General features: G+C 38.9%; 1 protein-coding gene across 28 annotated transcripts in view; it reads right to left on the bottom strand.

Annotated features, from left to right (window-relative positions):
* The window catches only part of DTNA (dystrobrevin alpha), a 234,169-nt gene that overhangs the window by 23,846 nt on the left and 194,498 nt on the right, over positions 1–15,825 (bottom strand). For 14 of the 28 annotated variants that reach the window (XM_051769722.1, XM_051769820.1, XM_051769807.1 and 11 more), the window contains 6 exons: positions 15,023–15,100; positions 14,298–14,390; positions 7,362–7,449; positions 4,801–4,898; positions 3,312–3,425; positions 44–140 (listed from right to left, as the gene is read on the bottom strand). In XM_051769722.1, the coding sequence (XP_051625682.1) occupies positions 44–140; positions 3,312–3,425; positions 4,801–4,898; positions 7,362–7,449; positions 14,298–14,390; positions 15,023–15,100 (568 nt within the window). The remainder of the gene's footprint in view (positions 1–43; positions 141–3,311; positions 3,426–4,800; positions 4,899–7,361; positions 7,450–14,297; positions 14,391–15,022; positions 15,101–15,825) is intronic. The other 14 variants (XM_051769851.1, XM_051769870.1, XM_051769898.1 and 11 more) reach the window with 5 other exon arrangements.

The raw sequence follows: 15,825 nt of genomic DNA, 5'->3' as shown, positions 1-15,825 counted from the left end.
AGTCTGTCTGTTCTCCTTGGTAGTATCAGGTGGAGCTCCTTACCTTTAACAGTTTCATGAGGCCTTCTAACTGAACCATAAGCTCCCTCCGGCTTTCCTGGAGAGCAGACATCCTCTGTTCCAGCTCATCCTTCCGCTGTCTGAGAAACAAGCAGATCTGATCAGAGCTCACCCTCACAGTATCAGCAGCTTTTAAATGCATCATTTTACCAGCCCTGCTATGAGGTACATGCCTATAGACTGCAGGAAAGCAAACACACTGGATGAATTCAGCATAGTGCTTAGAAACAGGGCTACATAAAGGCTAGTGAGTTCCTTCATGCTGAGAATCCTCGTGGGACTGAATACAGTGATTAGAGAAAAGGCAGACACTTCTTCAAAGAACAAATGAGGTTCAAACAAATTTGTATTATATTCCCCTGAGGAAATGCTGACAATTTTTGTCTTTGGAACTCTCTAGTCAATAACCTGTCTAGCTGTCAGGAGAAATTAAAGCCATGCCCTAAAGGACAGGAAATTACAGCAGGGGCACTGAACACAGTGAGATATGAAAGAGGTTGAGTTCAGAAATTCAGAGAGAAAACTGCTTTTGTTTCTACTTTTTTTTCTGAAAGCAAGAGTAAGACTATCACATAGTGGAGATATAACTGCTTGAAATCAGCTCTTTGGACTTGGAGTCCAGTGGTGGTCCTGTGACAGCATGAATACTAAGCTTCTCCAAGTGTGACAGCCACTCTGTGCCTCCATAAATGTGAACAGCTTTGACTCTGCATAGCTCCACTGCACAGGATGGGGGATCAGCACTTGCACATGTTCAATCACTAAATTGTGTGAGAGGTCCCCACCTAAAAACAAAATAAAATTGTTCCCTCCTGGAAGCTATGATGTAATTAACAACATTACTGTTAAAAAAATATACATATTAGGGATATTTTATACACTATTGTATTGCAAATAACACAAAACCAGTATGTCATTAGCCTTCTGCTACCTACAAAAACATGGCAATTTAATCCTAAATGGAAAAGTACTGTAGCCAACAAAAGTACATTTCCTATATTTAGAGAAATACAAAACCCTTCTCTTTAAGTGAGCACCTGCTGATATAAGTAAGCAACACTGATTTCTACAGGACTGCTCATGTGTGCTCATGTCTCTCACCCATATAATAGAATCAGATAGTAACACTGCCAGGTTGCATTTACTCTTCTGAAGGATTCATCTGTTTTCTGCTACAAAATGCCTGTGCTGGTTTTTCTTTTCTAGGCATGTAATGGCTGGAAACTCTATGAATTGTACAAAGGCAATGGAGTTTAAGAAACTGCTAATAAAAATAAGGTCCATGTAATTCAAAGTGGCAGGTCCCAGCACAGATCTCTGCTGAGTTTTAGGTTCATTCCACAGGGAGAGAGAATCTAGGATCTAAGCAGTGTGCGCTGTACAGACCATTCCTCTGAAGTTTTTCTCCTGCTGTACTCCAGAGCAAGTTCTTAGAAGTAATGGGTTTTCCAAGTACCGGTAATAGGAAGGAATGCTGTGTTCAGAACCTCATTTCAGTGACTCTGCAACTCTATAACAGCTAGTGAAAGATGCTGGGACAGGTTCCCACAACATAATTTACGGATTTCAGCAATTCTTAAGAAAATATGAACTAAATAGCCCTACTGCCCTAAGTATATCAAGCCTGAAAAATCTGTGGGGTAACAGACATAAATCTGTTACATACTGTTCTGAGTCCTGCTGTTTTACACGTAAGAACAGCCTTGTGCCATCTGAGGTGTCTAAGAATTAGAGGTGGTGTCAAAATTCCCCAGTAAATAAGTCAGACTTTTGCCTTTCCAATGGTGAACATTTAGAAGGCACGCAAAACACTTCAGATCCACAGATTAAAAGTTATTTTCTGATTCTGACACTTCTATTAAATGAGAGAAGATATAATTGAGGAACTCACCGTCACTGCCCTAGGGACATCCCGTGTCAGGAAATTAAAATATGTGTATCAAAATTGAAAAGAGGGAAAAATTAAGTAGCCTGCTAACACTGCACAATCAATTTTTTTTAAAATATAATGAATTTTATTTGTCAACTACATAAAAAGTTAATCTCCTAAACCTGCTGAAAATAGACTTCAGGCTTGATGTATAAGAGCTATATTATTGGTATATTTTATACAGTGTACACATTTTCCTCACAGTTAGTTTTATATGTCCCACAGAATGTCACTTGCCTGTAGACATCTAGAAGTAATTACATACTAAAATCACTCATAGAAATGAAGAAGCTATTTTGTCTTCAGATTGGAAGGCAAATGTAATTATTTGTGAATCAGAAAAATATTTTAGTGTGGAAAACTCCACAATAAAACTATGAAGTATTTGTAAAGAAAAAAAATTTAGCACAATTTCTTACAGTAATTTCCTTTGAAATGAATCATACCACTAAAGTATTAGTTGTGTGAGGAGTGGCTAAGTGGCCAACAATGTTCTTTAGTCTTCTCATGAGAGAACTGCTATGGGGGCAGAGTAATCTAGCATTGTTTCACTGGAAAGAAAGTGCTTACACCCTATTCTCTATTCACATGAAGCATTTTGAATAGTTCTTATTGGATTCTCTGTCTGGCTCTCACAACATGAACTTCAGAACTTTCAGAGAGCCTATGGATCTGGGCCAATGACAAGTGTATTTCTTCAACTCATGGCAATTAGTAAATCCATGTAGAGTATCATAATTAACATGCAGACCCATTGATATCAATGTTTTTAGCTTGGCGGGATAACTGGAGGAATGATCCCCTAAATCTTCAGCTGCTGCAGATGACATTACTCCCCACCTCCCATGTGATAAGGAGGATCATTCTGTAGCCTGGTTTTGCAGAATGAAGAGAACCAACCTCTCCTTAGTGTTCAACACTTGGGGGGGGAATTTTCAAAAATTAACACCTAATTCTGACAGTATTTTCATGTAGCTTTATTTTCTTTAGCATAAACAAAAGCCTTCTTAAAGATGTTTGTTCTGACAGAACATTTTTCCCTATATGATTAATGGCATTTGGCCAGGGCTTCGGGGACCTATTGCAACTGTTCTAAGGCCCTAACTCTACAAACACTAATGCACATGCTTAATTTAATGTAGATGTGTAATATGTGAGATTCCTCATGCATGCAGTTTAAAGCATAAGCTTTTTGGCTGCACCAAAAACGGAGAAAGAATACACATAGGCTTAAAAAGCCCCCAAAACCATAAGCAAGGTTCATCTCTTATTGAGAATGACTGTTTGGCCTGTGTCATGGCCGGAGTTTCTGTGGACTTACCTCAGCAGTCGGAGCTCTGCAAGGAGAGTGGGATTTTGTTGTGCCTTCTCTGGTGTGGGCTGAGATGCTTGCTCATGTTCAAGTCGCAGCCTCTGGATCTCCTGTAGGATTTCTCTTGGGGAGGAGAATAAGCAGAAGACTACAAGTCAGTAATTTTCCACCAAACCAGCTCACTGACCATCGCAAGAGGAGAAATAGTATGGCTGTATGTAGCTTTTCATCAATGTACATGTAGATAAAATGACTGGGCTGCAACCAACCAAAGAAGCTCTCAGCAATGGGAAAGAGTTCTGGATGTTTTTTAAACAAACTCTTGAGATTTTGCCATAGAGGGAAATATTTCTTCAAGACTCCCAAAAATCAGAGGTAGACACGAAACAGCTCTAAGCTTAACTGAATTGCTCCCTTCTAATTCTTCACCATGAACATTTCAAGCACTTCAGGAACTTAACAAAAATTAAAATAACCTTTCTGGCCCTTCTTGAGTATGAGAGAAAACATTTGACACTTAAAAAATACTTTTAGTGTAAGTAGAGATGTGAGAGCAGTCAACAATTCACAGAGAAGCACTTTAGTAGGTCTCGTTACAACTTGCTCGTCAGCTCTAGAGTGCTGTCAAAAGGCTAATACAAAGCTTTACAGCAGAAGGTAGAAATCTTTGTGAATTTTGTCTCTTCTTCACAATGTGCTGGACAGCAGATGGTCAAGAGCCAGCCTTGAACTATGAAAGACAAATTGAGAGTGGATCTGGTGGTGCTCATTACACGGTGACAGAAGGCAGTGAAGAGTTTGGAATAGGAAACCATCTGGTCTGGGCTGGCCTCTATTTTACAGTCCAGCACTAAAAGCAGAGCTCTGCTGCCATACGTTTCATGGCATCAGGCAGTCTGATACCCAGGGCCCAATTCTCTGCTGTTAACAAATAGGCATCACTCCTTTTTGGGGCCGGCTGCCCTATTTCTCCTGGACACTGTCTCTCAGTCTCCATTGCATCTGTACCTCCTGTCTCATTTGATCAGCAGTCTAACTTGCTGCTAACCTTTCTGTAAACCTTTCACAGGCAGACAGTATTCTGGAGAGCTTTAATCATCTTTTTCCCAAATAAAAGCAGGGGAGCATAACATTACAAGCGTGACTGATCCTTTTATCGTTTCATGTTATAGGGCTACAGAGGATCCGACTGAAAAGTTAATCCGGTTTTGAAACAGGATAGGCTTTTTTTTAAAACTCTTTACAAACAGCAGCTGCAAACAGCAAAGTATCAATGATTATATCATGCCATTGAACAGTATGCTTATGAAAACACGGGGTAGCTATGGATTTCAAAGCCTTCGTCATATTGTGTGGATCTTTTTGTGTTCTGTGCTTTTTGTAGCGGGGGATGTATGTGCATGTATAAGCACATTGTACGGGTGTAGGTGGTAAAAAATGCTAAGAAACAAACAAACATATGGTACTGAACAAAACCAGGTACTTTGTGGATGCTTACCGGTTTTTATTTTCAAGCTCTGCAATCAGCTGCCTTTGTTGCTTGTTTGCATCAATGGTGAAGGAGATATCTGATGCCCCTCTCTGCTGACTCTGCTGCTGTTGTAAAACAGAGAAGGCTGCATTGAAAGAGGAATAGCCAGCATGCACCCATGAGTTCAACACAGATCTGTTCTGTGAAATCTGCTTACAGAAAATGCAGTACCAGGCTTGCCTACACTAAAAAAAGAGCATCTGTGTTTTGCTCATGTTGGTATGTCTCCATTGCTAGTAAAAGCAGAGTAAGTGCTAGAGTAAATAAGACTCAAGTGTTTACGATCCTGTCATTCATTGCTTTTTCAAGGAGCTTCCTCTGAACCAGTCATAAAAGGCAATGGCACTGCTGCAGGCAGTTGCTGTAATATGGCTTCTGATTTTGATGCTACAGACAAGAGGAATGCACTGAAGCAAAAACCAGGGTCTGTCTCCAAAAAGAAGGGGATGTGTTTCCAGTGCAGTGATGTTTCACCCTTGAAACTGTGGCTTTACATTCAGTTTGAAAGCTGTAGTCAGTTTTCAGTCTGGCTGTGTGGCCCATTTGGCCAAGCTTTCCTAAACGCTCTGATGATACTTCAGAAAACCTCTTTCCCTAGTCCTTCAGGTATAGCAAAACCTTTTTCCCCCCAATAAAATGAGGTGAGAATTAAACAATTTCTTACCAGACTAGGCAGTGCTCACTCAAGATTCATTGGACTATGCTCTCTTTTTGCATGTTCAGCAACAATAACCAGTTACCATTTCTCACTCCTGTATTTCAGTATTGTATCAATGACAACACAGAACAAGACATTTAAGTTTCACAGCTACCAAAGATATCCTTTTATTTCTAACTCCAACCTGAAAGAATCTCAGACAGTTAAAAATACTCTGCTGAGTTACTGCTGTGATATGAGTTTTTCTCACTGTAGAAAGCCCTGTGAAGTGTAACCCTGGAGCCCTATTTTATGTGATGCCAGGCATTTCTTTCTCCAGGAGGTGGACCCTCAAAAAGGATGAAGATACATCTCAATAGCTTAACAAATCTGACAAAGGTTAGGATTGTCTGTGGGGAAAGGACAGTATGCTTTGCCTGGAACCACATACTATTTTTGCTGCTATAGATTCACTTTCCTATTAACACTTCAGCCACAGGGAAACAGAACAGTGCATAAAGGCGAAATGATACATGCTGGTGGATGCCATGGCTGGTACAGGAGGAATCAGGATCTTTCCTGAATGCCCACTGCTATTAATAGATTTTTGTTCCTTAAAAACCAGAATGTCCATCAGTAAAGCTTTAGAAATTTCCACTGTGCTCCTATTGTAGTGCCACTCTTGTTCTCGGAAAAAATTTCTGTATACAGAAACCTTTCCTTTTCCTTCTGTCTCTTTTGTTTAAAGAGCACAGATGAATGGCAATGAGAAATTCAGTATTTTCCTTCAAACCAGTTCTATTTATATTGTTTCCTAAGTTTTCCCCCATATTGAGGATACATGTTGTACACAACTGATTTCAACAAGTTTTTACCCAGAGACATTATTAATGAGAAATCTTGTTCCCTGTCCTTCAGAAACAGTACCATCACCTACAGATTGCCTTAAACTTGAAACAACTCTGAAAAGGACTGATTTGGGCTTGGCTGGCAGAGTAGGAGCACCCTTCTCTTCCCACGTAGCTGCAGGTAGTCTGAAATCTTCCATGACAGATAGCTGCACGGGGCAGCATATTCGTCTTCTCTTGGTGTGAGTGTTAATCAGTGTCTTTACATGAACTGTGGTGCCCAATTTCACCCTTTCAGTTGACCCTGCAGTGTAAATCTCTGTGCGAAAATGTTTCTGGGCACTCTGTACCAGCTGCTTTTCACTTAACCATCATTTATGGTCCCTTGTTCTACCAAATGGGCTGAGATGGAAAAAAAGTAACTAGGCTGACCTTACATGTACCATTTAAGATTTTATATACTTTGATTAGGTTCCTGCTTCATTGTCTCTTGTTCCTAAATGCAGTTAGTGAGGTTTTAGCCTGTCATCACCTTCTATCTTGGGATACATAGAGTAGAATAATCATTGCTCTGAAATGAAAATGGGAGCCAGGGCTAATGCAGGGGGTCATTACAGTCATCCTGCTGAAGAACATTCTTTAAAATCCTTAGTACTTAGGGCCCTAGTGGCTGTGATATTTGAACTAGAGAGTAAAATGGATTCGCCACCCATTTTTCCACTGCAGTAAATCATTAACCTTTAACCAAACTGGTCCAGACAGTATTTTCTAGTCTTTCCTCAGTTCAAGATGTCAGATTCCTTTTGATGTAATTATTTAAATACCATTGCATTAGTATATAGATTATATGCATTAGTATGAGGATTCTTGGGTTTAAATGGACTGCATAAAAGTGTTATTACTAAAGCATAACAGCCTCTGATGAAAAGGATAGGGAAAAATAATCCATTAATCATTAGACTGTCAGATGCAATTTTCCTGATCTTGCTAAGCCCTTAGAACATGACAGAAGGAAAGTACCTTCCTTTAATTATAACACTTACTGATGAAGAAGTTTCTGCTGCCAGCCTTGCTGCATACCTGGCGATCAGCTTATGTTCTTCATCCAGGCGACTTGCGCTGTCAAGCACGCTGCTCAGGCGTGGGGGGAAAGGAGGGAAGAGATGTTTATACATGGTAAAAATGACCATTGCTCTCTTGCACCATCATCTCACAGCCCCTCGTTACAGAACTTGGAAGCAAAATGTCACCAAATTAAACAACGGCAGACATTAATTGAGCAAAGGGGAGAAGGGGGAGGGGAACTTGCCTGGGAGGATCAGTTTTAGGGGCCACACGGCACCTTCCCTTAGGGGGTAACAGCAGCAGTCTGCAAACCCCAGCCAAGGTTGTGCAAGATGCAACTTGCAGACTGCTCCACCCAAAAACGGGTGGGAGGTGGTTAGGACCACCAGTCAGCATTTATTTTATGTGTCAGGTTTGTCATATCTTCTGGAAGAGAGATTACTTTTTGGACAGTGGATTAGTGGGAACCTCAGTGTTTGTTGAGAAAAATTTTAGAAATTTTGTCAGATTTGCAACAGAAAACAGTATTTAGGACAGTTTTGCAGGGCACTTATCAAGGCCTCATGGACTACTGTTTGGAACCACTGATCCAGGAATTTATAATCAGACTTTTTCTCTTATTGGTTTCTTGATATTTGGGAGTAAGATTTCAGAGAATTGCATGACTGAACAGAAAGTGTAAAAACTAAACAGTAAATATCTGAATTCCTTTAAAATATTGCAACTTATATATCACCACTGATCCCAGACTCACTCCAAGTTGGAGACAACTCCTGCTGGCAGGATTCAGGAATCTACTAGCACCAACTATGATGGACTTCGGTCACATATGCAGAATCTCCAGTGGAGATTGGAGATTGCCAATCAAATCTCCTGTTCAGAAAGTGTAAGAAACTAAAGAGCAAATATACTGAATTCCTTTAAAATACTGCACCTTATTATTTTTTTCTCCCCCTAAAAATATAAAATGCAAATATTTCTTTTAGGTAAATACCTTTCCAGCTGTCCTTATTTTAAATGGAGGCTATTATTTAGTCAGATGAGCAGGAAAAAGGTAATATAGTGAGAACCTTCACTATTTCTAAACATTTATAAGTTTGCAGAGAACCATCAAAACTACTGAACTGATAAAACCAGAAATCTGAAGAGGACTGAGTTGACCCTGGATAATCCTGGGCTTTAGAATCCTATACTTCAGTAATTCTAGCATATACAAGAGAAAAGAAATGAAGCCCTAAGAAGAGGAGAGAAGAACACTTTGCTGTGCAGAGTACAAGACAGTCTGCAGACTGTCCCAGACAGAGGTAAGTCTGACCTCTTCTTATCCCTTTGCAACTGTATGATGTTTTTTTGGCTGAAGAGAGACAGGCACACACCTCCCTGCCCATGGGCTCTTCAAGGTATGCAATTGGTTGCTGGTAAAATGAGCTTCATATTTCAAAAAAGTGTGCAAAACAAGAATTGCTCTGGGCATGGGATTTTATTCTGATTTTTGCCAGAAATTGTATCTTGAACTTGAAAAGCCTTCCAGAGGAAACTTGTGCAAAAAGTTCTGCTTTTGAAGAACTGACATCTTTAAAAGGAAAAGGAAATACTTCTCCAAAATTTCTCAGTGAGTTCATGTCCCTGTGTACCTCAGAGAACTACAACGGGCATCTTTTGGTTAGCTCGATTAAATCCACTGGGACTTAAATGTTATGTTTGAAAAATGGGTAGTGGTTGATACTCACTGATCATTAAACTAAAGTTGGGTGTCATGTGGATTAGGTATGCCTTATTGATGTAAAAGAAAAGAGACAAATATCATCTTTTTCTCATTCTGACAATAACCTGTGAGATCACAAACATGAAGTTTAGAAAAACAGTAAAGCTCTGAAAAGTGAGACACAACGAGGTTCTGTGTAAGCAAAGCTTGTGCTGCAGACTGCATGCAAGACTTCTGGAGGTAGATGGACACTGACTTTTTGGTTTTCATTTTTTTTTCTTACATATATAGCTTAATTTTATACTTACTCAGATTCTTGTGGGCTAACCTATTTACATTCTGAAAGATAAAGGTATTTTTCTAAATTTATATAGTTCTGCTTCTCACATACTCATGCTTACTGTACTGATATGTCATGCAGAGAAAGAAAGGGCCAAGCAAGTCTTGCAGACACATAAAATTATGTAAACCAGGTAATACAGGTTACTTTAATGACAGTTCATTAAATTTTTAATTTTACCATAATTACTAAAACACTGCATCCTAACAGATGGTTGTAAAAACAGCAAGCGTTCAGCATCAATTCTCCTTTTTACAGCTATGTGCAGCCACATTATCCATCCTGGAAAAATGGAATATGGTTCCACTTGTTGGCATAACACAATCTGCACTGTAGTTCTGAGAAGTGAGCTAAACCCCAAGACAGTGGCTTTACTGAATGAACCAAGCCACTGCAGCTTTTTGATTCTTACTTGTATTTAACGTACTTGATATGTATTTATGCATAGGTGGATGACATAAAAATAGATGTAGCAGTGCATCAAATTTGGTCTATGAATGCCACAAATCACTAGCTCCAAAGCTCTGTAAATTAAATTTCAATGCCAGAGATAAATTTAGTTCCAGAATAAACCTATTCTTTGTGACCATCAAGCACAGAGGTATGCACAGCAGCATTAGCCTCAAATGTCTCAGAGTTCTAATTTGCCATAATTCACTTCTAGCTTACTTCAGCAACTTCACGGACAATCATACAGAGAAGCAGTATGACAATCATACACACAAGCTTTAAATATCATGAATATGTGTGCAGAATTTGGGATCCTCAAGAGAATGATTCAGGCAGCCCTTTGAAAGAAACTAAACATTTTGCATACAAATATTGTACTGCTTCTTCTTTTCTAAAACTGTTAAACAACACTTGAACACTGCTTCTCCATTAGTGACCATTTCTTTAAAGACCTTATAATTATTAGTAATAATTGGTCTGGCATCTATCACCACACAGATGTAGAATGAATATCCAATATTATCACCTGTATATAGGACTTCTGCGGTCTAAGGGAGTTCCATAAAAACAGGATGTCAAAGGAGGAAAAATAGGATAGCCTGTGAGCAAAGGAGTGACACTGGAGGATCTTTGCTATTTCTCAGGCTTTAGATGTGTCAAACCAGCCTGTTCTGCAGTAGGCACCCTGCAATAGCTGATATGGATGTTCCCTGCTGGTCTTAAAACTATGCCACCACTGGTTAGGAAAGTTTCTTGTGAAATTTTTGCAATAGAGATATCAATGTGGTCTTCATGATGTGCTCTTATTCTACAAACCTTCGCTTAAATAAATTAACAGAAAATACAGACAAATTAAAGGGTAGGTTTCTAAGCCCCAGGGCTGTAAAAACAATAAAAACACACCAAATGTATTCTGAAGAGTGTTTAACCATGACACTTTAAAATTTGGCCTGGTTTTAAGGCACTTTAAACTGAGACACATCATCTGAGCTCTCTGCTATTGTTAATTTGCTATTTACTTTAGAATCACCAAGACTTTACCACCAAAATATTAATAACATTCAGCTATGGGGGTATAATCATAAAAACTAACTCAATTCAAGGAAGCCAAATGTCTATAGATTTCCTCTGCAGCAGTTGGTCTCTGAATGTTTTTCCTCTTTCAAGAGAAGATTAGATGGACCTTCCTAGCTACAGTTAGTTGTTGTGCATGCTCCCTTAATAAACATTTTAAAAAATTCCATGGAGTAGCATGCCACTTTTATAGTACAGAAACAGGACCCACCACAGAACTACACAGTATAACATAAAAAACCCAGAAAATAGCTTTCTGTGGAACCAAAATAACCTCCTACTTTTAATATATTTGATCTTATTTTCTTCTGCACCTGAAAAGAAAAAGACTGAAATATGTGGAATTAATATTCAAAACTAGGCAAAGTCTCTAACTTTCAAAAGTGAAAACTATCTGCAGTTAAAAGTTCTTTTTTAGAATCAGACACTAAAGATGAACTAAAGTAAATATCGAATATTGGTTTTACATATTAAACCAGACTTTACAATTAAACTATTTAAAACATCTGGCTAAGGCATACGTTTTCTACCCATACAGTTACTATAAATAATGAATTGATTATTTTTCTTGTTTCTTAATTTGCTCTGGAGTACTGGTTTCTAAAAAACCCTTAAGTAGCTTATTAGCCTGTGGTGGATGGAAAGGAAAACTTGTACTTTTAATTACAGTATCAAATAACTGCAGATGAAAAACAAAAATAAGTTAAAATTAATTAAATTAATTTTAACACCCCACAAAAATTAAAATATAAATACCAGCTGCACTTAAAATGGAAAAAAAGTTATACTGGGCTGTGTTGCACTGATCATTAGCTACTACAAATCAGCTTGACTCAGTACTTAAAAAATCCAAAGCTCATTTTGTTTTAAAGTGTTACTATATAGTTCTTAGGGTAATTTTATGTATTATGCTCACAAAGTATTTCTGTAGGTTTTTCTTGCGGACAAAGGTCCAGCTACAATCATCCCTCTTTTCATCTTTGGCTGTTAGAAGCACTTGAAAACATATAATGGCACGTCTGGGTATGTACAAGTGGTATTTTGCAGACAGATTCAACAGCAGAGCTGGCCAGCTGCAGCCTCCCCTACATCATAAGCTACCTGATTATGTTTAAGTACAGGCTTTACTCAGGTTACCAAATCTTCTTAAGATGCAGGGTGAAATAAGTTGAACTCAGCACCATCCTAACACAATTGGGTGGGTTTTGAGCAAACTGCATCTAGCTACTTCGGGGCATGGACAGGAGGAGTTCAGCTTTGCCTTGAGACTATGAGAGATGCAGCAGCTGAGCCTCCTGCAGAGGCTTCACCTACCTGTCCTGGAAACTGGCTTCACACAGGAACTTCAGAATGGCAAGACTTTGTTCTTGTCTTTACCAAAATGTAACCATTCCATTTCTCTACCAGAAGTCTCTACCAACAAAGCAGAAAATGGCAATGCAGCCTGGTCTGACACATGACTAAGACTGCTGTCCCTCTCAGTTATGTTTCTGTCAAAATCTAATTACACAAATAACTGAGATTGTTTCTCATCAGGATGATATGACTGCAGTGATTTAATGTCAGTAATCAGATGTTATGTACTATGCTTTACATCAGGTTTTTAAATTATTAAGTCCATTATCAGTCGCTCTCCATTCATTCCTCAAAACCAACACGTTAGATGTTATGGCAGATGATTTGTATGTACAAATTTGGGTACAAATTTACTACTATGACTTGTTGAGGTTGGCTCAAAACCATGAGGGAACAGGTCAGAATATATAGAATAAAATTTAGAGGATGAAAATGGTAAATATAAGGCTAGGCACCCACAAAGAGATCTGGTGAGGAACTGGTGGACCTCACTGAAGCTAAATAAATCACAGACATGGCATCCAAAATGCCATGCCTGACAAACCAGCCTACCACAAAGAACTACCCTAAACCATGTCCATTCTTTGCTCACCTCTTGAACAACCATATCAAATAAGTCACTTGTAGTAGACAGGGCCAGATTTTCTTCTCCCCATCAAACTAGACCGAGTGGTAGTGTACTCCTGTCCTCGATCACAGATGGGCAAGGACTGCTCTACACACATGCCCCCAACAGCTTGCTTTCACAGTCACAGCGTAAATACTCCTCCAGAAGCCTGCTTTCTGGAAGTGCTTCTTCAGGAATGAAATTCCCCTTCAAAATGCTTTTGTTTTGAGTAAATGGTTTTCATTTTCCTCACTAAAAACTAGTGCTTTTTTCTCCCCACTGGCACATTCCAGTGGGCTACAGAGTAGAGAAGCGGATCCAGAACAACGGAGAGAGACTCTTTGTTCCACTGGGCACGACAAATTACTCCCATTTTCAACAGGAGCTACACAAAGAAGTGAATTTCGTAAGACTGCAGAGAACCACTGCATTCACTCTCCCAAACGAAGTTGCTTGTTGCTTTCTACAAACTAGAGTAAATGAAGACTTTCATCTAACCTGGGAAATATTCTGACATAGCAGTACTGTAAACTGAACTGAGCAAAATAAACCTCCTGAGCATAGTTTTGCCAGAAACACTGTACAGTTTTCTGCTCAGCACTGCATTTTCTAGGGTCATTTACCACACTGCCCACCGCCTTGCTGCTACAGGGCTGCAAAGTCTAGAGTTCTGCTGCACTTGGAGAAGGGAGCCAGCGTTTCCCCTTCCTGGTGTGGCCCGCTGCAATGCCACTATCTCAAGTGCCAGGATAGCTGGTGTGTTTAGTAGAGGATGCTCCATAATCACTCCAGCAGAAACAATGAAGTATGTTCAAGACACCCTTCAGTCTGAATGCGATAAGGGAAAAGTTATATACAAGACTCAAATAATGCAGACATCAGGCAGATTTAAAGACAATGCCTGACATATCTAAAAATAAAAATGAACTTCTTTCACTAGGTCAACAAGCAAATTATTATCATCATCTTCTTTATTTATGTACTATTACCATTTTTTACTTTCAAGGAAGGTGAAGCTACAAATTATGTATCACCTCAAAAATGAATACCTTGAAAACATGGACTTATTAATCATCGCTGTACCCCCACTGAGCCCTGCACTGCCTAGAGCACAAGTTCCCAAATCAATCTGCACTGCCATTCTCAACTAAGCAATTATTTGCAATACTTAGCAATAGCTTGCTAACATCACTAGAGAGAATAGCAGCGACTGCCAGAATCCACCAACTTTGGGAGGACCTACTCTGTGTTCATACACATTCCCTTTAGGCAAGTGCTCATGAAGAGCTGCTTCGGCTCGTAGCCAGGTGGGAACAGAGAGAGCATTTGGCCGACCAACATCCCTTTCCTGGGTCCCCCAAAGGTGCCAAACCTGCACTAACCGTGCGGGGTTGCTCTGTAGCATGTTGACATACAACCCGATGAGCACATGTTCATCAGCCAGCCTGTCTGCAACATCGAGGCTGTACTGTAACCTGGAACAGGGCCGCGGGAGAGAGGGTGCGATCCGGACAGACGGAGAGATAAACAGAGAAAGCAGGAGCAAGTGAGATTGTGAAATGGGAACCTAGGAACGAACACCTAAGTGTTTTTAGAGAAGAAGAAACCCCCAGAAAACAACACACCACATGCAGAAATGAATTATTTTGTTATTATTGTAATTTATGTATTTAGTATTTAGTGACATAGGATGGTAGCATTTGATTACAGAGCCAGCCTCAAAAATCGGTGAGATGCCAGATTGGGCCAGGGATTGGAGCTGTACAGTACTATTTATTGTAAACTACAGCAAATTGTGAGGTCAGCATTATTTATTTTAATATACTATGTATTACATATAAACATTATATCGATATGTAACACACACGATTGACATACTGAATTCACAAGCTAGATTTGCTTGGAAGTGTCTCATCAAGACCTCACACATCCAGGTGTACATAAATATATTTAAACATGCTCTACTTAGCTCACTGGATTAATTGGTTATCACAATTTTTTCAGGAAAGATGTTTATAGAATACATTAAAAATGGGAGGGATAGGGGAAAAGGTTTTGGTTTAGCTTTGTTAGTGCAAGCTACAAACATACTCTCTCTTTAACTTACCCTTTGCCTTTCAAGAAAGCTGGAGCAGCCCTAGCCAGCAGTTTGCTCTGCTCTACTTCAGTATTCTTGGAAGGAGAGCTAGTTAATAAGACAGGAAAACTAAGAAGAGGGTCAACAGTGATGTCTGAAATTCATTACAGAACAGAGTTTGGAGAAACTCATTCAAGTGCCCTGGACTGAATAAAAAAAATCAATAGAAGCTTTAAAGAATTTTAGAAAACTTTAGGGAATGCAAAATCACCAATTACAAAATTTTCCCTCCTGCTCTCCAAAAGCTATAAAGCTCTCATTACCAAAAAGACAAACAAAATGTCCTTCTCTCACAAATGGAGAGATGAAGACTTGTGTAGTTTCCAGATGGATTTCGAGAAAAACACCATCTCAAATACCACTTTCAAGCTGGGAAAGCTTCACCATAACAGTTGAATTGCTTTTCTCCACATTTACCATAAGATAGTTTCAATAATATATGGAAATGTATTTATCTAGATGCAGTGATGGGACATAGCAGTTTAATTTTCAGAAGTACTCTTCTTCTGTTGATTTAAAATAATATATAGTTTATCAAACACATATTTTTTCCTAATTATAATATTTAATGAATTGCAGTAACTGCATCTTTCCCAATGCTTAAATATCCACATTAATAAGATAAAACTGGTTAAAAATGGGAGAGATTGAAATGTTAATTTGTCTTTCATGCTGCAGCATTTTTTGTTTGAAAAGCAACAAAGTAAAATAAAATTATATTTTACTTTCTTCTTTTTAAAAATTATTCACCTTTATTTTTTGGTTTGGCACCT

This window comes from Manacus candei, unplaced genomic scaffold (genome assembly GCF_025592945.1).
Source record: "Manacus candei isolate 608988 ecotype Guabito, Panama unplaced genomic scaffold, ASM2559294v1 h1tg000008l, whole genome shotgun sequence".
NCBI classification, from domain to species: Eukaryota; Metazoa; Chordata; class Aves; order Passeriformes; family Pipridae; genus Manacus; species Manacus candei.
Note: the sequence above shows the minus strand (reverse complement) of the source record. Positions and strands in the feature narration are given on the sequence as shown.